Source organism: Rhinichthys klamathensis, unplaced genomic scaffold (genome assembly GCF_029890125.1).
Source record: "Rhinichthys klamathensis goyatoka isolate OS25496 unplaced genomic scaffold, OSU_Roscu_1.1 h1tg000068l_1, whole genome shotgun sequence".
Classification (NCBI taxonomy): Eukaryota; Metazoa; Chordata; class Actinopteri; order Cypriniformes; family Leuciscidae; genus Rhinichthys; species Rhinichthys klamathensis.
Window position 1 is genome coordinate 4914725 of NW_026606611.1, and position 24195 is coordinate 4938919.

Genomic DNA, 24195 nt, shown 5'->3' on the forward strand with positions numbered 1-24195 from the left:
ATCAGTTTTTACTAGTAATAATTGCATTAAAGAGCTCTCCTAATGTAATTCTTACTAGTAAAAACTGATTTAGAGAGCTCTCTAATTTAATTCTTACTAGTAAGAATCGAATTAGAGAGCTCTCTAATCGCAATTGTTACTAGTAAGAATTGAATTAGAGAGCTCTCTAATTGTAATTGCTACTAGTACGAATTGAATTGTAAAGTTCTCTAATTAAATTTTTACTAGTAAAAATGAAATTACAACAAGTAAGGCTGGGTACAATTTAAGCTAAAACGGCTTGCCATAGTAGCTGTACCCCAGGCGCCCACGTGATGTCTCTGTTTCCCAGTTAACCTTTACCATAACAACGGTTTGGTCTTCTGGTTTACCACTACTGCGTGGCTACTAACATTTCTAAGAAATCAACGCATCAGATGCCTCTCTGCAGCATTCATCCGATTTAATATGCGAATGAGAAAAACAATGCAATTCATTCTTCTCATGACTAAGCTACTCGCGCGGAATGGTCGGAATGCGTGACGCGGGGCCTTGCGCGTGAACCTGTTCCTGAGCGCGAGGACCGTAAGGACAGGTGGTTTTAAAAGCAACATCAGACATCAGTCAGTCTCGCTTTCGAGGTCGGCTTAAACTTGACAGAGCGTTAAAGTGCTCGTAGTTGCGATGTTTCTGTGTTCTACGTCCGAGGGATCTCCGCTGTAAACACAACACAGGTAAGAACACAGGTGAGATGCAAACTTGTAATACATTAGTGCTACATTCGAGATTTTAAACACAACATTAAAGGGACAGCTCACTCAAAATGAAACTCCTGCCATTATTTACTCAACCTCATTTAGCTTTCAACCCCGTGTGACTGACTTTCTTACGTGGAAAATTAAGATGACACATAATGACAGTCAGTCACCGTTTACTTTAATTGTATAGAAAAGGATTTATTAGAGGCTGTAACTCTTACACTACGGTGTGAAAATAGTAGCATAATTTTTAAGTTTAATGTGGAATTTTGTATTATGTGACTAAGTGAGGATTGAGTGTACGAGTTTGTTGATTGTTTGTTGAATAAAGTGAAAATATGTATTCTGTTATGCAAGACAAATGTCAGACTTAAAATATTATCGTATCATAATCATACAACACTGTTTTTTTAACCAATTTAATTTATTTGCATTTTATTCTTATTTGTTTTGTTATCGCTAAAGGTGTGTTATCACAAAATATATGTTAAATCTATACAGATCATGTGTTGTGTGTACTTTTCTTAGTGTTATGTTAATGAATAAGCTGAGAAAACAAACCCACACGGAACCTCCACTTTCCACTTAAGGCTGCAGTCTGAGGTTTTGTGCAGTTGACATAATCAATCAATCAATCAATCAATCACCTTTTATATAGCATAATAAAATCAACAGCAGTTGGCCATTGTGCTGTACAACAGAATAAATATCTTAAAAACAAGACAGGCCGCAAAGCAAATGATAAAGGGAGTTTACATCAGAAACACCAATTTGACAATTCAACATTAAAATCAAGGACAATTGTAAGCCAGTGAAAACAGATAGGTTTTTAACTTAGATTTACATGACACCTTAAAGGTATAGATCACCCAAAAATGAAAATTCTTTCATTAATTACTCACCCTCATGTCGTTCCAAACCTGTCAATGGAGGAACAGAAAGCTCTCAGATTACACTGTAAGACTTTCGTTCATCTTCGGAACACAAATGAAAATCTTTTTGATGAAATCTGAGAGCTTTCTGTCCCTCCATTGACCGCTATGCAACTGCTACTTCGACGTTTCATAAAGGGATAGTAAAACTAATCCATACGAACAGAAATTCAGATGAACAGATTTCGCAATAGGTTTAAGTTGGTCATGCGGATTTGCCTCTTTGACGAACAGAAAACCAGTTTGGTTTGAAAGTGACTTTTATGTGTTATACATTATTGACAACATAACAATGGGCCTTTTTTTTTTTGCCCATGCAATTTTGCTGATGTGACCAAACCTCTAGTATTTGGATTACCCCCCTTTGGCTATACTTGCAGTACAGTGCAAGATCCCAAATCCTAAAATTCAGTTTATTTCAAGGTCTAAACAAGTAAAAAAAAAACAATATCCTAGATTTTCAATGGGGTTTCAAACTTGTATAAGTGTTCTGATCTCAATTTGTGCAAATTTTAACCTAAAATCTTAATGTTAAAAACACATTGTGTCCATTTTACATCATGAAGAATGTGTCTAAAATAGTTGGCTTAAAGGCTTTTGTTTTTTAACAACTCTGACCATCAAGTTGGCGAGTTCTTTCCTGGCCACATGGGGCTTTTGTTTACTGCAGTTGCTGCATAGCTGAGTGTGTTGTGCACCAGTTCTTAAACTCCTGCCATCCAATCAGCTTCATCCTGCGCAGGCGTCACTTCCTTCCCAATGGATACTGCAGTCAATCTGTGTATTCATTAAAGTGTGTGTCTCCGCAGTGGTCCTATCCGGGATCCCCACTGCTAAAATCCCACCTCCCCCCAGGCTCAGTCCTCCCAGCTGACCCACCCATCCCCCCTTCCCTCACACACCCGTGCCACATGAGGCCCTGCAGTGTGACTCAGTGGACAAACTTACACCAGTCTGAGAGTCTGGCCCAGGCTTTCCCCAGCTGCACACCTCATTTTTTCCAGCGCAAGAGACTCCAAGTGTTAGTTTTTCCCATTCTGTAAAGGTAATCATGCATTTGGTTATTTTCTTGGGATTGTTCTTGTAGTAAACCTGTCATTTCTTTAGTCCTTAAGTACGGGTTTGCCATACTGCAGTGCACCACTGTTAAAGCTCCTAGTGAGCGAGCGTAAGCTCTGCGCTACATGCTGAGTTTGTGGTTTTCGCTTTGAGTGTGCTTGCCTTGAGCACTTGTTACAAGTATGTTGTTTTCTTATTAATGCCTACGGATGTGGTGAATTTTGTGCTCACAGTTTTTGTTTGTGTATAGATGTGCTTGCATATCTATCTATATGCTTTTGGGTGTATCTGGAATTGTAACAGAGGTGTTGATGGTCTATGAAGTAGTATGAACCTTTGATTATCTTCAATGACTGCACAAATGTCATAAAAGTTTGCTTAGTCGGACTTTGTCCTCAGTTGGTTTGAGTTTGTTTCTTTTTTGGACATGTACGTTTTATTACAATTGCAATCAAAAGCTGTCTTTGGTAGCATCATCTGTGAAAGTGTAGTCTTCAGACACATGGTGTTTCACCCCCTCTGGGAAGGTGACAATACAGGGCACTCAGCCCTTTATGGGTGGTCCTTATAGTGTGATGGCAGAGTCTGGTTTATGTGTGTAATAGTCTTGATTGATGGTCAGCTTTAACATAATTGTGATGCATGAGCTTAAAAGGGAAGTTCATGCAGTTCATACAATCCAAGATCAGCATTCTTTTAAAGGGGCGTTTACACACTGACAACTAATTGCAGCTACAAAGCAATCGGAAGTCATTATTTTGTACATATCGCGATATGCATATCATAACGGATTGCAATAACTGGTGTCATGAACAAAATCCCTCACTTGACTGAATAACTTGTGTAGCTTTTGTAGATTTTGTAAGAATCAGTATGTATTTAATTCATACAGTGAAGACTAAGCAGTGTTGTATTTTTACATTTGATTATTCCGTTTCTGTTAAGTCTACACCTTATGAAAGCCTAAACCCCCATTTTACACTGATGTTAAAATGACACTTATGCTACAGTAAAACTGCTGTACACCTTCAGAAGTTGTAGGGATGCTTTCTACTGACAAAAAGAATGTGAAACATGTATGTAGGTTATATAATTTTAAATATAATTTTTTTTTTTTACACACTTTAAGTTGTATCGCATATCGCATTATTTAATGAGTTGTCGCATATCTCGTTTTTATTCAATATCGTGCATACCTATTTAAAAGTTCTTGGTAATTAAAATGAAGCTGAAATAAAATATAAATATTAGATGAAAAACTTTAATTCCGTTAGTTGCCAGGGCAAAATGGCTAATTTTGTACTATAATTACTGAAAATTGAATAAAAATAAAGCAGAATAAACTTATTAAAATGGCAAAAACACATAACAGAATTACTAAACATTTTAATAAAAATGAAAGCTGAAAGTTACTTCAGAATATTAATATAAACTAAAACAGTATTGAGAAAATACTCAAATAACACTGAATCAAGCAACAGTCTTTATTTTACTGTCCAAATACACAACTCAGTTTCTAATTGAATATCGTAAGGGTTAAATATATATATTGTGCATTACCATCTGACAGGTAAACCGTGTTACCTATTACGTTCTTTAGAAATGTAAAAGCTGTTAAACCACCTCCATATGCATTTTAGGCATTCCTGCTATGGCGAATTCGCTGAAGGCAAATGTAAGATTGATGGCAAAGGACGAGATCAGAGAGGAGAAGGAAGGAACTAAAGAAATGAATGACACCCTGGAAGAGCCTGGAGAAGAGGAAGAGGATGAAGAAGAGAGAAAGGCACGGGCCGCAACAGAGGAGACAGCAGCCAGAGAGAGAGCCGATCAGAGGCAGCTCATGACTATAGAGGAGCTGGTGCAGACTGAGAGGAACTACCTGAAACATATGCAGCTCTGTACAGTCACCATCAACAGCAACCTGCAGAAACTCCAGGTACACAAGTTCTCTTGTAATCCCTTTCACCCATTAAATCTTTTAAGGTGCCACACATCTGTTATTTACAAGACCAACTGCCTTCTGTGTTGTATACTGTATGTATTGCTTCCACCACCACTGAAATACCATTGAAGCACTCTATCATTCCTATATTATACATATACACATTTTAATAATCTAATTAGATAATACAACAATTAGCCTCTAAACTCTACTTTAAGTAAATGTGTTCTTGCATTAGTTACAGGCCAACATACTACTTACCTACCTATAAAAACAAGAACTTATGACATGATCAAAAACCAAGCAAACATAGACAACAAACAATATACAAAGAAGTAATATTAAAGAAAATAATAACGACATCATATAATAAGAATAATCAATCCAATTGGGATAATACTTATATTAATATTTGATTCAAACCAGGAGGGAATGGGCCATAAAGCAGAAATGGCTCATAATTGGGACTAAATGATTTTGCTTCTCTCATATTTGAAATGTATAACCACTGTTGGTAAACAAGCTTTAATAATATCATATATTATTGGGTCCCTTGCAGCCTCCTCCACCGAACCTAGAGAACATGTTCCAGCACATTGATGAAGTGATGGATGTTTCCAGCAGACTCCTGAGCCTGCTAGACCAGGCACAGATACATCACAGCGACCCGAAATACCTGCAAACTCTCTGTGAGTAACAGCCGGACAGACTGGAATTTCCAGTTCACTTTCGATTTCTCAGTTCTTTCTCAGTCATGCTGTCTGCGTGTCATGCACACCTACGGATCAACATATTTCTTCCTTGAGCTCATGGTTGAAGAATCCAGAACTTGAATTTCAAGATGAGAATAATGATGTTTGAGGTTTAGAATGTTATGTGTAAATTCCTTTTGTTTGGATCTCTCTTATGCTGACTAAGGCTACATTATTTGATCATTTGATCAAAGGCAGTAAAAACAGTAATGTTGTGAAATAATATTTCATTGTAAAATAACTTTTCTGTTTTTGAGAATTTGAGAATATTTTTTTCTTCTTCATTATGCCAGTCTTTAGTGTCACATGATCCTTCAGAAATCATTCTAATATGCTGATTTGCTGCTCAAGAAGCATTTCTTATTATCAATGTTAAAAACAGCGCTGCTTAATATTTTTTGATGAACAGAAAATTTAAAAGAAAACCATTTATTTAAAATGGAAATCTTTTGAAAAATTATAAATGTATTTTCTGTAATTTTTGATCAATTTAATGCATCCTTTTTTTAAAAAGAAAAAATAATTCTCACCCCAAACTTTTGAACGGTAGTGTGCTGAATGTTGTATGGAAAAGATGTAAATCTTGTTTTAATTATAAAGTATCTTATTCTTTCTCTCAGGTGACGCTTTCCTTAGTCTGTCTCAAGATATAGAGATGGCCTATAAGGAATATCTTGCCAACTACAACAACATCACTGCTCTAGAGAACAGCTACAAACAGAAAGAGGCCCTGTGGTTAGAAATGATCCGAATCATCAAGTCATCTGCGTAAGTTCATAATAAACAACAACCAACTGAGGTTGTGTATGTCTCGAACAACTCCTTGAGAGCACAATGACTTCCTTGACAAATATACCAGTGTATTACCCAACATTCCTTCCATTTTTGACCCCTGATCCCGTCTGTCTTCAGTCCTGATGTGAATGCGTCCACTCTGAGTTTCTTCCTGGTGATGCCGGTTCAGAGAATCGCCCGTTACCCCCTGCTGCTCCAGACCATCCAGAAACACACAGACCCCCGACACCCAGCCTACCTAATCCTGGAGCACACCGCTCACACTGCGGTCCAGATCAACTGCAGGATCAATGAATACAAACGCTTCCGTGAAGTGGGTGAGAACATGCACGCAATTTAGAAAGCAAAGCTGACCGAAGCAAAGTATGCAAATCCATTGATAACAATAGCATAAAAACATGAATGAAATGCTTGAGGTTTTGATTTGCTTGATTATTCTCATTCTCTGACTGTCACAGCTGACAAGTACAAGAAGACAGAGAACCTGACCATCAAGGACAAGATCAATCGACTCAGTGGCCACAGTATTGCCAAGAAGACGGCCCGGTTTAGCCAGTACATAAAGCATGAGACAGGAATGGTGCCAAAGGTAACTGGCATACAGTGATACTACACCGAAGAACAATGCAAACAAAGGACCTGAAATGTTTGGCATGTTGAAAGAACCACATTGTTTCCATAAAGCATCAGACACCATTGCCACATAAGATGTCTTTTTACAAATAATTCTTAAATGATGATTTGTAAATCAATCCCACAGGTAAAGGATGAAGAATATGATGCTCTTGCTGGCTTCTTCTTTGTCCTGGAGAGGGGCGTCTCAGAGCTTCATGATAACATGGAGGCTTATCTCCACCATCTACAGGTTTGCTTTTGCTGTTCTTTCTCTTAATGGCTATAGTTACAAATTAATTTAAAGAGTTGATCTCATTTGTCTTGGTGTTTCCTTAATGTGAAGCAAGTACGCCCATCGATCAAACTCTTCAACATTTTTCATTGTTATTCCAGCTGGTGAATGAAAGGAAAATAATGTGTGAGGGTTGATCCTAGGAGTTGTTTGTAAAGATTTATTTAACCATTTGAGCTCTGTTTCTGTGAACAGAGGTTCCTCAGCTGGAGACCAGAGGAAGCTGATCTTGATCTGGAAGGGGAGAAAACTGCCTTGTTCTCTAAAGAAATCACAGTAGCACTCAGACAGTGGATTTACCCGTCATATGTAAGACCTTAAGGAGATTACAGTTCACAGCCTTCAAAGACATTCCGAGAGATTTAGTTCTTGTGAACTTTCAAACTAAGTTGTGTTTTTGTGGGAGGGAAACTTAAAATCCTTTGTGTACATCTTCAAGCTTTACAGCTTCTCTAGCGAAAATGGGTATACGAATTAAGTCATTTTATTTGGCATGAATGAAACAAGGATGTGAATGGACAGAATGACTGTTTAATATGTTGTACTGTACCTAAAAAAATTTAAGTCTTAGGTCATGGTCATTTTTTTTCTTGGAGATTATGACTGAGCAATCAACACTCAGATGCATGAACTTAACACATATATTAATTTACACATATTGGAGTGGTACAGGGATGATGTAATTAATTTTGTAGGCAAACCGGATATAAGCATCACAATAGGGCAAAGGATTTTCCTATTGACTTTTGGATAATTGCAGCAAATAAGCTCTGTGACCAACAACCGAGATGTTTTGTTTAGGATAACTTTCACAATTTAACACGTTATGAATTTCAAGTTAGTTTAAGTTAAAATACCGGTGCTTTCCAAGACAACAACAAACAAAACAAGACTGTAAAAAACGGAATAGTGAGTAGCAAATTAGCGTGAGAGCGCAATCCCATAAAAGCACCAATGGGAGTGGAAAGTTCTGCATGTGATCTACTGACGACGCGCAAAGTAAAGAACACAGACACAGCCATTTCCATAATGACCAACGCAATCTACCAAGAGCAGTGCAAATTAGCGTCTGGTTTAAGACATGCTTTTTTTTGTGAGTTAAATAAATAGTGCGCAAACACCAGTAAATTGGCGAGCGCAAACCTTAGTAAATCACCTTGCATGATTCCTTTAAACACTCTCCTCCCATAAATTTTGCATCTGAAATGGAAACTCCTACAAATGCATATGCAATAAGGTCAGGCACAAAAATAACTGTCCACGCCTTTTCAGTGCAAATTTTTCATTGTGTGTCTTTAGTAAATCCTGACAGTAGTTTTTTAACACCAAAAGAGGGTTTGTGGCGGTGCAAGCTGTTAGTAAATCTGGCCCTTAATGTTACCGACAACCTCTGTAGTCTCAGTTAGCCACTTGTTAGCAACCGCCTTTTTCAAGACACATAAGCCTTAAAAAGTCATAAAGGGGGATTACTGATGTATTTTATGTTGTAAGATAAAACCTCTCTATATCTTGAGTCACAAATATCTTGAGTTTGTGTGAACTACAGATATTATTTCAGGCATGTATCCCCTAAAAAACGTATTAAAAAACCCATTGACTTTAAAACAATTAAACCATAAGTAATATGTTAACTCGTTAACCAGGTTTTAGGACTCATTCCTCCATACCTCTATCCCTCACTGCCTCATTTTTGTACTTGTCAAATTAACTATGGCATCTTTGACTAAAGTTTGGATCACCAACATTTGTCATGACACCGTATTTCTTCTCTGTGGTGCCTCTATTCGCCAATTTAGTTCTCTCCATTCATCAATGTCTAACCCTGCTGGAACCAATACAGCTGCAAAAACACCATGTATCATGTAGGGATACAAATTGTGCCAAGATCTTTTAACTGTTCACCAGCCATTGAGATTATGGTTGAAATGGTTGCACACAGCACCCTTTTTAGCAGTATGCTTCTTATTTGAGAGGAAGACAGTGGTTTATGTACTATAGTGACGTATGTAAAAATGAAAAAAAAAAAATATCATCGATCAGTTGTTGCTTATTGATTAAATTAACCATCTACATTTCTTGTACTGTATCTTGCCTCCTGAACTTAATTTGTACATCTATTTTCCTCCACTTTTGCTGCTACTAACAGGAGAGTCGTTTGAAGACACTAGTCTTTAAGCCCTTGAGCTCACTGCAAGAGCTGATGGCTGGACCACGAAACCTCATCCGCAAACGTCAAGACAAGCTCCTGGACTATGAGCTAATCGAGGAGAAGAGTAACCTGAGTTTTGAGGAGCAAGCTATAGCTAACACCTACAAGACCATCAACACTCTGCTGCTGACCGAGCTGCCGCAGTTCAATGGGAAAGCCCTTCAGCTCCTGTGGGCCACGCTTGAGGCCTTCAGCTGCCTGCAGAGAGACCTGGCGGCGGATATGGAGCAGCTCGCCACCAGCTTTACCCATCAGGTACTTTTTACAGGAAAAGATAAAACACTCAGGTTTTACTAAAGGCTGAGGACAAAATACAGTGAGCTTTAGTTCACACTTATAGTTTGGTTCTCGTGGTTCTTTTGTTTCGGACCAAAAGACCAAATGATACATTTAGTCCTGGTTCACTTAGCATTCACACTGCCATTTTTAAAGCAACACTAAGTAGGATTTTTTACCTTCAAATAATGTTTCCAAAATCGTTTCAGTGGTTCATCAAGTCGTGACATGGTGAAATGCACTTATGCCAGCGCTTTGCGGTCCTTTATCTGGTATATCCACGCTATGTAAGATTGACAGATCGGGTCGCGTTTCTGTAGTTCTAATGAGGACAATTCCGCTTCCAACCTGTAGGGCGACCGCAGAGGAAAAGTTCCTTGGTGTTGCTTTAACACTGAATCTAAAACAAAAAAAAATTGGTTTCATGACGTACATTTTGGAACTTACCGAACATCCAAAACTATGTTGCCTGCTGGGCTAAATGTGGTATTTTTACCAGTTGAGAACTTGTTAAGATCTTATAAAATGTGTAAAGGAGTCAAAACAGCGCCAGGAATTCCTTCACACACACAAACAAAGATCTGCTGCCAGGACAGGGCGTTTCTGACACCTGCACCAAACTATAGTGGGCAACATAGCTCCTATGATTAGAAAAACTATGATCAGATCTCCGTTTGTGTTTGTGTTTGTGACGGAGGGATTCCTGCTGCTGTTTTGACTACTTTACACATTTTATAAGCTCTTCACGAGTTCTCAGCTCCATCACATACCATCATATGTATGCACATACACTCTCAGAAAAAAAGGTACAAAAGCTGTCACTGGGACGCTACCCTTTAAAAGGTTCTAATATGTACCATTTAGGTACCAATATGTACTCTTTAGGTACAAAGGTGTACCTTTTGAAGAATTACCGCACCAGTGACAGCTTTTGAACCTTTGTTTCTAAGAGTGAACAGCAACCGCATTTGGCACAACACACAGCATTGTTTTGGATGTTTGACTAGTTCCGTTGCAAAATATACGTCGTTTTTTGTTGTTTTGTTTCTTTAGGTTAGGTATTAAAAATGACAGTGTGAACGCCAAGCGAACCAGTACTAAATGTGTCATTTTCTTTTTTGGTCTGGACCAAAAGAACCTAGAGAACCAAACTACAAGTGTGAACACACCCTAAATCGAACCAAACCTGAACACACCCTTAGAGATAACCAAGTGAATATTTAATTTCTACAGTGCCTAATTCCCATGTGAATAAAAATGTATAAATGAGCCTACTACTTTCAATCAGATCCATCATCCTATATTTATTTTTTTGATCAAGCACAAAAACTAAAAAATAACAATATTAAATCAGCATAAATTATACATTTACAAATAAAATGGTAATAATTTTTTTCACATGAAAATATCCCAATACAAAAAAATCTTAATGGGTTAAAACATTACATTTTTTCGTTATGCAAAATTTTATTTATATATTTTTTTTCTTTTGATTTTGGAGTAAATTATAACTTGTTCATTGACATGTTCTTGGACATAGGTTTCACGAGATTCACCTTCACAGTCATGTAGTTATGTCATCCTCATGATTACACTTGAATACCTATCAATTTCAGGAACAGTTAAACGTTCTGTGCAATAATCCACCACTGAACGACACTGCAAGCATGTGGTTGGAAAAGTGTTATTAAATTTAGCTTTTTGCAGACTGCCAGTGTTTATGAATTGCTCTCTGTCTCCTGGCAGCTCCCACACAGTTATTTGGAAGCTGGTGAGTTCTGGAAGTGGGCAGAGACTTCGGTGCTGGAGGGTTCGAGGAGGATGGAGAGCCTGTGTCAGAGTGTTCAAGATGAGCTCAATGCTCCCATTGTGCAGGTCAGTTCCAACACAGAGACGCACTATTGTCTGTTGCCGGGTGGAGACGTCTTCCTACGGGACACTTTGTCCCCTTACTGCAGTTTAACGGTGCCTGTGGACAGTGTTGGAATACAACCATAGCTAAATGCAGCCATTCATTCATCTTGATGTAATTTAGACCTCATGTGTTTTACATCAATTCATCCATTAATTTCGAACATACCGTAGTAAAATATGTCATGTCCTGGGGTTACTGTATTACGGGTGGCCCTAAACAGCTGCTTTTTATTTAGTCAAATGCAAATGCAAATTACAGCAAAAATATACTACCGGACAAAATGGTAGTGTATTTGACCAAAAATGTTGGGGACGGGGCTTGATCATGCCTCAGAACTTGATTGGTTTGTGAAAACTGAGCTATGATATTTATGGGTCAAGATTAATTATCAGAAAAGAAAAGCTGTTTGAGAGAAGGTGAAAGTTTTTTTTCCTAATGTTCACTGATGACTCAAGGAAATTAAGACTAGAATAGACTAGAAGTCCATTATGATTTCATGTTGTGTAAATATTTTAATATCATCGTCTTTTGTCAAGGTAAGCAGAGACAGCACCATTGTCATGTTTCATGTTTCATACTTCTCTGTCTGTCATGTCATAGGCATTAGACCATTACTTCAGCTAATGACGCAAACAGATGATATTACCCAGAGTCTGAGCGTTCAGGTTCTAATCAATATCATGTCTGCCATCACTAAGAAATCAGTCCTGATAAGTTTCGAGTGAAGGTAGAAGGATCAAACAGAGAGATGGCCTGTAATCTTCAGAAGTACTGCGTGTTTCCTGAAAGGGATCTAAATGTAGATCACCGATGTACATTATTGGAGTATTTTCCTCTCATGTTCATTTCCTTTCTCAGTTCAAAGTGATCCAGCACTGTAATTACTGCACTTCATGTACATTCTAAATGTAATTTATTCAGCTGCATGCAATATCATGTTAAATTTGATTAGGTACTAAATAAAACATGTTTTTCTGTTTCATGTGACGTCTCAGCCGCCCACTCCCGCGTGTGAGCAGCGTCTCAAGGCTCTGAACGCTAAGCATGGCTCGGAGAAGATCTACCAGCTGACAGGCCCTGTGGTGGGCACCCGTGACCTTGACCTGACCCTCAGTAAGGGAGAGCTGGTAGCTGTCGTCAGTGAGATGGACACGCGAGGAGACCGTCGCCGCTGGCTGGTTGATGCAGGAGGTAAAACTGGCATGTGGAAACCTGTGGAGAATTAGGTCATAGTGCATTTAAAGACAACTGAGCTGGAATCAGTTTATACTTGAAGATGTATTATTGGGTGAACAAGATTGATTTGATTCTCTCATATACTGCATGCAAATGGGCCTAAGAACAAATTGGAAAAATAGTTATGCAAATGCAAACAAAAGGTCTTTTCTTAAATTAAACTTGCTTTAATGCTCAGAACAACCCCTCTGCCAACATAGATTTCACGTTCTCTAATGCAATATAAAATCCATCTGATTAAACCGCTTCAAAGCAAAATATATAAGCTGGCTGATAATACAAATTATACTTACTTTAATGCAGTGATATTTTCATAGCGTGTGGCATCTACAAAATGGAAAGATTAGGTCTAATGCAGGGTTTCCGTTGTCCGGTAATTACCGGACATTGGCCGGGAAAAAAATGAAATGTCCGACAAAATTAAATCTCTCCGGTCAAATTGTCCGATTAAAATTGCGTAATAATCCCGCCCCCCTAACACAATATGAATTTGAGAATAATTCTAAAATGTATAAAGCAAAAATACACCGACCTTTGGCTATGTTAAAGGAACAGGCTCTAGGGTTTGAAAGTTATAAAACAACATCGCATGCTGCATTTCAAATAAAGCGCACGCCTAGAACGGCTGTAATATAGACCTAAACAACGAATGATTGAGTGAGACGTTTCAGATATGGCGAGGCCCATTGATATTATTGATAAAGTTGATAATTTGATAAAGTTGACGATGCAGACTCGCCATCTTCGCAGTAGTGAACGCGCCTATAGAGAGAAGTGTGCACGCGCCGGCGCCTCCGGGTCCTGATTAGCCTATATTGTCCACTATTGCTTCTTATTTATTAATCCAGGCAAATTTGTTGATGAAACATTGATTAAAATTAATATACAATTTATACAAAACGAAATTTCAAGCAAAAATAATATTCGAAGATCACTGGGTTGATTATTATTCGAAAATCGCAGCCCTCCACCACATGCACGCACACATGCATTAGACTACACACCAGAGCATGAGCAAAGCGGAGCGGTGTGACGCTTATTATAAGTTAAAAAACTTAAATATACGTTTCATATTTATAAATAATATAATGTTATTATTTTTTTTTTCATCTATGTTGATTAAGCTATATGAAAAGGGAACCGCATGAGATGAGTAAGATAGGATCATAAGATGACCAACAGGCCTATATATCGGAAAACATTTGGAATTGGTCAGACATGATTTTGACCACTTATTTAGTTTTGTTTTGTAGAAAGCCTTTCTTTAAAGTTTATTTCGTTTTGTATAAATTGTATCTTCATTTTAATGAATGTTTCATCAACAAATTTGCCTGGATTAATAAATAAGAATTTATTCATATGAAGTGAGCATTTCTCTCTCTAGGCGCGTTCACTACTGCGAAGATGGCGAGTCTGCATCGTCAACTTTATCAATTTATCAACAATTTAAATGTTTCATGCATAATCATTACTTTCGCCGGTTATTTGTGGCAAGCTTTATTTCAGGTGTTGCGTGATATCTCTGCGCCCAATAACAGTGCTTCGCCTGTGCTGAGTCTCCGCAACAGCGATAGATTGAAACGCGCGTCCGAGTGAAGATTGCGCAAGAAGCTTGATTTAAAAAACAACTGATTTTAGCGCTAGATCTCTTATTTAATAGCGAACTAAATGAATGATCTGCTAGTTAACTGGATATGTTTTATTTATTTGTATTAGGTACATCCGTGCCTCAATGTTTTAAAAAGTGAATGTGTGTGAAACCATAGTAAAAAACAATTGGTGTTAATTGACGCCAATCGGACGTTCATGGTTTTTTCCGTCTATTTGAAAGTTAGGCTAATAATAACATGTTGCATTCTATACGGCCTGATTATGTCATTTTTTTAATTAACATAGCCTGCCTCGAGTCTTCCTCAACTTGACTAATTAAGAGGCGATATTTGACCGGCATTTTATCAAAATGTCCGTTAAACGAAACCTCTGTCGGTCACTTTGACCGGCACCATTTTTTTCTAGCGGAAACTCTGGTCTAATGACAATAATGGAGGTGTACTGTAATAATAGTTAATCTGTTTGAATAAAGTGGTGCTAGAGAACATACTCTAAATGTATTTTAAACATTCATATTTTGTCTAAAATTGCTTTTCATATCATTTCGGTTGTACTGCTTAGTAGTTTATGTTTTGATTTTAGTACGTTCCTTGGACCCAGAGAGGTGAACATAAATCAACCAATCTGATTTTAGCTATCGGTTTACAGTTAATGTCAAGTTCAGGCTTACAACAAGGGTTAGGGGCTTCTACACTTCTATACTTCTATCACTTCCCTCTTGATCCTTTAAAGGGATAAATTATGGGTTAGGTTTAGGGGTAGGAAGAGGGTTAGGACTATGTTTTTGGACAGGAATGTTGTTCTGGGATCAACGCGTCTTATTTTATATATGTGTGTGTATATACACTCACCGGCCACTTTATTAGGTACCCCATGCTAGTAACGGGTTGGACCCCCTTTTGCCTTCAGAACTGCCTCAATTCTTCGTGGCATAGATTCAACAAGGTGCTGGAAGCATTCCTCAGGGAGTTTGGTCCATATTGACATGATGGCATCACACAGTTGCCGCAGATTTGTCGGCTGCACATCCATGATGCGAATCTCCCGTTCCACCACATCCCAAAGATGCTCTATTGGGTTGAGATCTGGTGACTGTGGAGGCCATTTTAGTACAGTGAACTCATTGTCATGTTCAAGAAACCAATTTGAAATGATTAGAGCTTTGTGACATGGTGGAAGTAGCCATCAGAGGATGGGTACATGGTGGCCATAAAGGGATGGACATGGTCAGAAACAATGCTCAGGTAGGCCGTGGCATTTAAACGATGCCCAATTGGCACTAAGGGGCCTAAAGTGTGCCAGGAAAACATCCCCCACACCATTACACCACCACCACCAGCCTGCACAGTGGTAACAAGGCATGATGGTTCCATGTTCTCATTCTGTTTACGCCAAATTCTGACTCTAACATCTGAATGTCTCAACAGAAATCGAGACTCATCAGACCAGGCAACATTTTTCCAGTCTTCAACTGTTCAATTTTGGTGAGCTCTTGCAAATTGTAGCCTCTTTTTCCTATTTGTAGTGGAGATGAGTGGTACCCGGTGGAGTCTTCTGCTGTTGTAGCCCATCCGCCTCAAGGTTGTGCGTGTTGTGGCTTCACAAATGCTTTGCTGCATACCTCGGTTGTAACGAGTGGTTATTTCAGTCACTGTTGCCCTTCTATCAGCTCGAACCAGTCTGGCCATTCTCCTCTGACCTCTGGCATCAACAAGGCATTTCCGCCCACAGAACTGCCGCTCACTGGATGTTTTTTCTTTTTCGGACCATTCTCTGTAAACCCTAGAGATGGTTGTGCGTGAAAATCCCAGTAGATTAGCAGTTTCTGAAATACTCAGACCAGCCCTTCTGGCACCAACAATCATGCCACGTTCAAAGTCACTCAAATCAACTTTCTTCCCCATACTGATGCTCGGTTTGAACTGCAGGAGATTGTCTTGACCATGTCTACATGCCTAAATGCACTGAGTTGCCGCCATGTGATTGGCTGCTTAGAAATTAAGTGTTAACGAGCAGTTGGACAGGTGTACCTAATAAAGTGGCCGGTGAGTGTATATATATATATTAGGGGTGGAACGGTACATGTATTCGTACCGAACCGAAACAGTACGGGCATCACGGTTCGGTGCACGAATTTACACGGAGAATACACGGTTTAAAAATAAATAAAACTCGCGTGCAAATTACTTAATGTAATGCGGAACTACCGTTAGATACGCGGGTTCTTTAGGGACACATAATCTGTACCATCGGCTTAGCTCTGAACGCGCGTTCACTTCAAACGTTGGCTTTATACGCGCGTCCTATTCGCTTTGGACTAGCGTCGAACTAGACGCGATAGACGCGAATTTAACGCTCTATTCGCGTTTGCTGTGACCGCATAATGAACAGGCTGCGATGTCAAGATTGCAATGCTGGAGTGTATGTGTGTGTGTGTGAGAGAGAGAGGCGCGGCCGCGATCGAACAGTGGAAACATAAAAAACATACTCCGTCATTTTGTAATACAGATCATTAAACCTGCAAAGTGTTTACTTATATTTGTGTACACTCGCAATAAAACACAACATTGTGCTTTTGTCACACTGTAAACTCTTGTCAAACTGTAACCTACAACTGTCACCCAACCAAAATCACACACACACACACACACACACACACACACACACACACACACACAGTTTTAAAAGCAAAACATAGGCCTATTTATCCAACTCCATTTCAAAACAGTCTGTAGGTCCCATCTTTTAGACATTCATCATATCGCATTGGTTTTCATTTCTCGTCCTCGGAGCACTAATCTTACACATTCTTCATTGATTAAAAGAGAAAATCGAATGCGTTTTTAATGGTAGTATTATTTTATACAGAAATCAATTATTTAAAATTCAGATGAGAATAATGTTACATTGTTAATTAATAATGTTAATTAAAAATTAAGGAAAACAAATATATTTATCTGAAATATAGCAAATTAATTTTAAATTAATTCAGGTACAATTACCAAACATATCGCAAGGTCTTTTTGTCTTTTTATTAATTTAATTAATAAACGAATTATATAAAACTATTGTCAGTGCACTACAAATAAACTGGTTCTATGCCTTTATTAATAAAACTTATTTAAAAAATACAATGCCTTCTGCATTTTTGTTTTGCTTTTCCCTCCATTGTACCGAAATCGTACCGAACCGTGATGTCTGAACCGAGGTATGAACCGAACCGTGACTTCTGTGTACCGTTCCACCCCTAATATATATATATTAGGGCTGGGAAAAAATTAATCGTAATTAATCGCATCCAAAATAAAAGTTTTGTTTACATAATATATGTGTGTGTAGTGTGTATAATTATTTTGTATATATAAATACACACATATGCATGTATATATTTAAGAAATATTTGCATGTATATACTGTATATATATTTATACATCATTTATATTATATATAAATATACATATTTTTATATTAATAACACATTTTTCTTAAATATATACATGCATGTGTGTGTATTTATATATACAAAATAATTATACACACTACACACACATATTTTATGTAAACAAAACTTTTATTTTGGATGCGATTAATCACGATTAATTTTTTCCCAGCCCTAATATATATATATATATATATATATATATATATATAGCTCATCGTGAATGAGTACACCCCCTTTGAAAAGTAACATTTTAAACAATATCTCAATGAACACAAAAACAATTTCCAAAATGTTGACAAGACTAAGTTCATCTAGTACTTTTTATGGCCTCCATGATTTTTAAGGACTGCACCAAGTCTTCTAGGCATGGAATGAACAAGTTGGCGACATTTTGCAACATCTATCTTTTTCCATTCTTCAAGAATGAGCTCTTTTAGAGACTGGATGCTGGATGGAGAGTGATTCTCAACTTGTCTCTTCAGAATTCCGCATAGTTGTTCCATTGGGTTCAGATCAGGAGACATACTTGGCCACTGAATCACTTTCACTCTGTTCTTCTTCAGAAATCCAGCAGTGGCCTTAGATGTCCTGTTGGAAAAGTGCACGACGACCAAGGGCACAGAGTGATGGTAGCATCTTCTCTTTCAGTATAGAGCAGTACATCTGTGAATTCATGATGCCATCAATGAAATGCAGCTCGCCGACACCAAAGGTGCATTATCGCCACCAACTGGGCTGGAGTGTCTATTATTCAAGCTCTCAATGGAAGAATGTACGGTTGTGAGGCGTTCGGAAAAATAGGTCTACAGTTTTACAACGAATGGTAAAACACCTTTTGCAGCGATTTTTGTGTGAGCATATCAGTGAACACCCCAGAGCACTCGGTGAGTTTCACGTCTTTGTAAACTAAAGTTTTATGCGTTTTATGAAGGATTGTTCCTGTGCACCTACCCTGTAGGCTACCATTGTAGAGGTGTGGGGGTGCTACCACAGAAACTTAAAATTCTCGGGACAGCAGCATCTGTCTAAAAAACAATCTTAACCATTCTATTTCATCAGAAACGATCTTAAAACAGGGCTTTAATTGTAAAATACCGAACTTGTCCTTTAAAAATAACAGGGTACATATCTATGCATTTATACAGTAATCTTTTTAACAAATGTGCACTGAAATCTAAAACAATTGCAACTTTTGCTTAAATATTGGGGAAAGATACTCGTTTCATGTAGTTGTGCTTGTTACCCTCTTGTTCCATGTAGTTACAGGGTAAGTACAATAAAATTACATACACAATCTTATATCACTGACTCGGAAACCTTTATTTGAAAAACTGATAATCAAAGCTTTGCTGATCTTCTTGTAGCCTTCACCTCTCTGGTGTAGAGAAATCTTTCTCGGGTCTTGTGACATTTCTCTTCCATGTGGTGCCATTGCTGCCAGCATGAAATAGGAAGTAACACCCTTTCATAGTCGACTGTCTGCTGGACACATGTGATGAATAATTAGACTCACCTGTGGTTGAATTCTTGTTAAATTAGACATTTGTAGTATAAAATTTAGCTTTGCTCCAGACACTTTCAGTGAGATGTACTCATATTTGCATCACCCTAATTTGAGTAAAACTGAAAAGGTTGTTCTCTAAGTTATATCATTAACCTTACTTTCATGTTATAAGTTAAACAGATGTTATATAAAACTTAATCTTGACAACATTTTGGAAATAGTTTCTGTGTTCATTGAGATATTGTTTAAAATGTTACTTTTCAAAGGGGGTGTACTCATTTACGCTGAGCTCTATCTATCTATCTATCTATCTATCTATCTATCTATCTATCTATCTATCTATCTATCTATCTATCTATCTATCTATCTATCTATCTATCTATCTCAACAGCTTTCAGCAGCAATTGTTGTACTGGTAATACTATCTATACTGGGTATATGACAGCTTTCAGCAGCAATTGTTGTACTGGTAATACTATCTATACTGGGTATATGATATTTTATATAAAATATCATATACCCAGTATCTCTATCTAAAAAATCATATACCCAGTATAGGTAGTATTACCAGTACAACAATTGCTGCTGAAAGCCGTTGGTAATGCTATGACTGACATCTGCTGGTCAAGTACAGTTAAAGCACTCTTTCAAATCAGCTTTCATCAATCTGCAGAATAAAGCTAATTAAATATGCGGATTTGAGTGTCTTGATAGGACTTTGTTTTTCATTTTCTTTTAGGCCCGAGAGGATATGTGCCTGCTTCAAAACTGACACGCTACCACCAGTTGACTGTTGACCCTCCACAGTCTCCTCATCTGAACGTCGTGCCCACGGGTCCAGGACCCCGAAGACACTCCTACACACCCGGAGCCCAGCCGCTCCTAAACAACGTGTCCACGCCCTGTTTTCAGGTGAGTGACACACACAGGCACAGACATGCGCTTTGACTGACGGGTCATAAGGCCGCCTAGTTATTGGGTCTGATTCGTGTGTCAAACAGAACGAGAGCTTTGGAGATTGATGGCAGGTTTGCAGTATCTCATGATCATCAATCACACACTTCAGCATTTGTGAATTCAGTATTGGAAGAACAGAAATGAACTGCCGCTCCTTGTCATCACGGCCACCTACACACTCACACACACTCGCGGCACACACACGGCACCCACACATACACGCTCTGATTACTCTGATTCAGTCATCTCCTTGATCTGACAGTCAAATGGTTCCGTATCATTTTAGCTTCATGTTTAGGAAAGCAGAAATGTGGGAGGCAGATTTTGACTGTGGGAGATGCACTGCTGTTGTGACTGTAAAAATGTGATTCATTTTTCTGAATAACCTTCACGGGTTATATATCATTGTGACTGTGACAGTGCAGAAATTCTCTTTCAGCTTGTGAGAAAACACGACTGGCTAACATTTACGGCTCCCAGATCAATTATATATCCAGTTTTTGTAGTCAATTGGATTTTTTATAACTTTGCGTTTATAAAGCATTGTTTTTCAAAAGCAATATTTTCTGAAGAGAATGTGAGTTGTTTGCCCATGCAGAACTCGCCGCAGTGGTGTTCTGGGTTAGCCTAGAAATCTAGACGCACCCTAGCGGCAGCGAAAATTATTTCGCAGCCAGTGTGGTCTAGCAACTCTCCATAGGCTTTTGAGCTGGAAAAACCAAAAACTGGTCAGGCCAATCACATCGTGTATAGAGTCGGCGGGCGGGCTTAACACAATGACGGCACAGTTCATGACGTTCCGCGTGATTTCCATTGGTGATTTCCCTGCTACTTGAAAACAATGAAGATGCCGCGGTCTTTCGAATCGGTCTTGGCCGCGACTCTGGAGGACTTGGAGTTAAGAGAACGTCACTTAAGTAATTCTTAAAAAAGGAAGATGTGTTCGGATTTTTGCCGTCCTGATACGGCAAAAGTTTAATATATCAATTAGCTCCGCTGGTGGAAAAACGCATGGGACTCACTCATCCACAACCGTTCGTTGCTCTGGTTGGTTGTAGCGTTATCCTATTGCGTGCAGAGGGATTTTGAAAGGTAACCGTTTACCCCGCCCCTCGGATTGAGGCATGTCAATGGAGAGTTCCCAGACCTAACATCTTGATGTAGGTCTGGCATGCCAGGCTAGTTCTGGGTGGCTTTTAGCATATTTATGACGCTGCTTATTGGCAAAAAATAATCTCCCTAGATATGATTTAGGGCTGTCCTTAGCATAAATGTCTGAAAAAGACAAAAACAATCTATTCATGTATTATAAATATACCATGTATCAAAACATATATACACAATATTTGTATTTATTAGTTAGTCATTAAAATATATTAGTCTAGTTTTAGTTTTATGTTAGTCTTTTTAGTTAATGAAAATGTTGTTGTATTTTTTGTTACCAATATCACTGTGTAAAGTCGGCATAAAATGAATATCCTCCCTATTTTTTTTAGAGGTTTGTTCAAATCCCTGTGAGAAGGTGTGATCAATAGTGATGCTAGCCTTAGCAAACACCACTAATGAACATGATTCATAAAGCACTATGGGTATTAGCCACAGGGGGGAGCACTTCATCTAATTTATCCTTTCAGATTTTTTTTCCACCCAGCTATTTTTATTTCCTTATGAGCTGTAATATCATAAACATCCCACTCTTAACACTTGAACATGTCTCAAGCACATTGTGTAATACTAAATACCTCTCAACTTTCAAATCTAAAAATATGCCCCATATACTCGACAGCACTCAAAAAACACAAACGTTCTCTAGACAGATTTCTTATTCGGTTTTGCTATTTGCGTGGGTTTTTCCATTGGCTGCGTTTACACTTGGCATTAACATGCGATCACCGTGATCCGATCAAGCAGATCGGAACATAAGCCAATCAGGACACGGTGCGTTTACACCTGTCCTCATCAAGTGGCTTCTGTATCTGGATAACAGATCTGAAGAAGAAAAAAGGATGGTTCCGGTGCAAAGACGACCTGAAGTGGTGGGTTTTCTTTTAAAAAGAGTTTTCAGTCGGGGGACATTTTACAAATCTCGCAAAATGAGGAGGATGAAGAGGCTGCAAGTACTAATATTGTGGATAGATGCCGTAATGGAAACGGTTCAGAGAAACGTATGGGTCCGAGAACGTTGCCAGCTGTGGTGGGAAAAATGTGCGTTCTTTACAGAAAATGAATGCTTCTGCAACTTTCGGGTGCAGAGGCAAACATTTCAGTATATTTGCAATGTACTTCATACTCGACTGTATCGCAAATCCACACAGTTACGTGCAGCAGTTCCTGGAGAGAGGAGGGGGAATAATGACAGTGGGCGGGGTTTGTGTGACGTCCACCTGTGAATGCAGACACGATGGCTGGATTGCGTTTACATTACACTGAGATCCGATCACAATGCGTCCTCGACTACCTCCGAACCTGGACACGCTGATCGGACAATATTCCCATCAGAAGCGTGTTTACACTTGTCTTTTCAATGTGTATGTGGACAACATCCGGATACAAGTTAATGCCAAGTGTAAAAGCAGCCATTGACTCACAGAACTCACAGAAAATAACTCCTCTTATTATAAGACACTTATTATTTTCTCCTCCTATTTGCAGGTGTACGCGGGCTATGACTTCACCGCGAGGAGCAGTCGGGAGATTTCTCTGAGGGCTGGTGAGCCGGTGCGGGTGGTGGAGCCTCACGATAAGCGTGGAAACAAGGAATGGAGTCTGGTGGAGACGCGTGGCCAGAGAGGCTACGTCCCCTCCAACTACCTTGCCATCCTCCCCTCTGTGATCGCCTCACCCACCTTCCCCTATCGCTAGCTGTGGATAATATCCATGACATAACATCATCTGCTGCTGCTAAGAGTCTGCTAGCCAGTATCCAAACACACACAGACCATGAGAAGCACTTTCCCTTTAGGGCTCTTCATACGTGAGGGGGGCGGATGGCTGCTGTTTGATGCGTCATTTGACTGGTGTATGTACTGGAGTGGTGCTTGCGCCCTGCTGTGGAGTGGTCGTCCATATACTTGATCTCCGCTTTGCCCAGGACTGTTACTGGTGGAGATAGTTTTATCCAATGAGGGAAGAGCTGCAGGGGCATGCAGAGACATGCTGTTGTAGCGCACAGCTACTGGTGGAGTGTGCTGTTTCCTAGACTTACCGCTAGGATCAACACCTCAGCCGCCCGTTAAATGATGCTTTGGGCTGCCCTGGTACTAACTTGTCTGCTTCACTGTCTTACTATTGAAGAAACTGAGAATAAGGATTTTATTTTTAAGAGTCAAACCTCTTTTGCGCTGGTTTCAGGTTTACTTGAGATGACTAACATGCAGACTTAAAGACAAGATTTTACAAAATATTCTTACAAAATTATTGCTTTTGTACCATTTTAGTAATACTTGATGGACAGTTTTATTGTTATTTAAATGTATACAGTGGATCTAAAAAGTATTTGTACACTAAGGACACAAATTCCTATAAAATAATACATGGCATTAATGTATAGATAACAAAATATCAATCCAACTGATAATAGATATATGGTTCAATATTAAGGCAAAAAAAAAAGTGGTCGACCAATATATTGCCTATGCCAATAATTGCCTCTTTTTTTTTTAAATATTTCCAACAGCTGAAGAGTTTTTTCTGTTTGCCTGATAAATGTTGGCAGACTTTTATTTTGACAGTGATGAGAAGGCCTTAGGATCTCCTGTTCTCCAAATTGGATGCAGAAAGGAGAATTCTGTTGTCACTGGAAACACATGAACGACAAACTTTTAAGTTCTTTAATTCAAACTATGCTGTGCTATATATAAAATTAGCGTCAGCAGGTCTTTATTTGAGAAAATATGATTCCCAGTACGTTCCCAGGAG

At 38.7% G+C, this 24195-nt stretch overlaps 1 protein-coding gene across 2 annotated transcripts; it reads left to right on the forward strand.

The window, feature by feature from the left end:
* The first annotated feature begins 353 nt into the window (after window positions 1–353).
* Window positions 354–23932, forward strand: arhgef37 (Rho guanine nucleotide exchange factor (GEF) 37). Of its 2 annotated transcripts, none has more exons than XM_056250335.1 (13): window positions 354–713; window positions 4369–4667; window positions 5233–5362; window positions 6046–6193; window positions 6338–6537; window positions 6679–6809; window positions 6981–7085; window positions 7323–7436; window positions 9274–9591; window positions 11359–11487; window positions 12523–12718; window positions 20060–20232; window positions 22930–23932. In XM_056250335.1, the coding sequence occupies exons 2-13, from the start codon at window positions 4380–4382 to the stop codon at window positions 23137–23139; spliced, it is 2142 nt and encodes a 713-aa protein (XP_056106310.1). In that variant the 5' UTR covers window positions 354–713; window positions 4369–4379; the 3' UTR covers window positions 23140–23932. The 2 variants fall into 2 exon arrangements, with proteins under 2 accessions (XP_056106310.1, XP_056106309.1); XM_056250334.1 differs by lacking the exon at window positions 354–713 and adding an exon at window positions 2257–2714.
* Window positions 23933–24195: the final 263 nt, after the last annotated feature.

Excerpts from the sequence above, each read along its gene's own strand:
- arhgef37 (XM_056250335.1), top strand. The coding sequence starts at position 4,380 with ATGGCGAATTCGCTGAAGGCAAATGTAAGATTGATGGCAAAGGACGAG. Across the intron at positions 6,538-6,678 it reads CAAACGCTTCCGTGAAGTGG|CTGACAAGTACAAGAAGACA; the intron begins GTGAGAACATGC and ends TGACTGTCACAG. Across the intron at positions 7,437-9,273 it reads AGTGGATTTACCCGTCATAT|GAGAGTCGTTTGAAGACACT; the intron begins GTAAGACCTTAA and ends TGCTACTAACAG.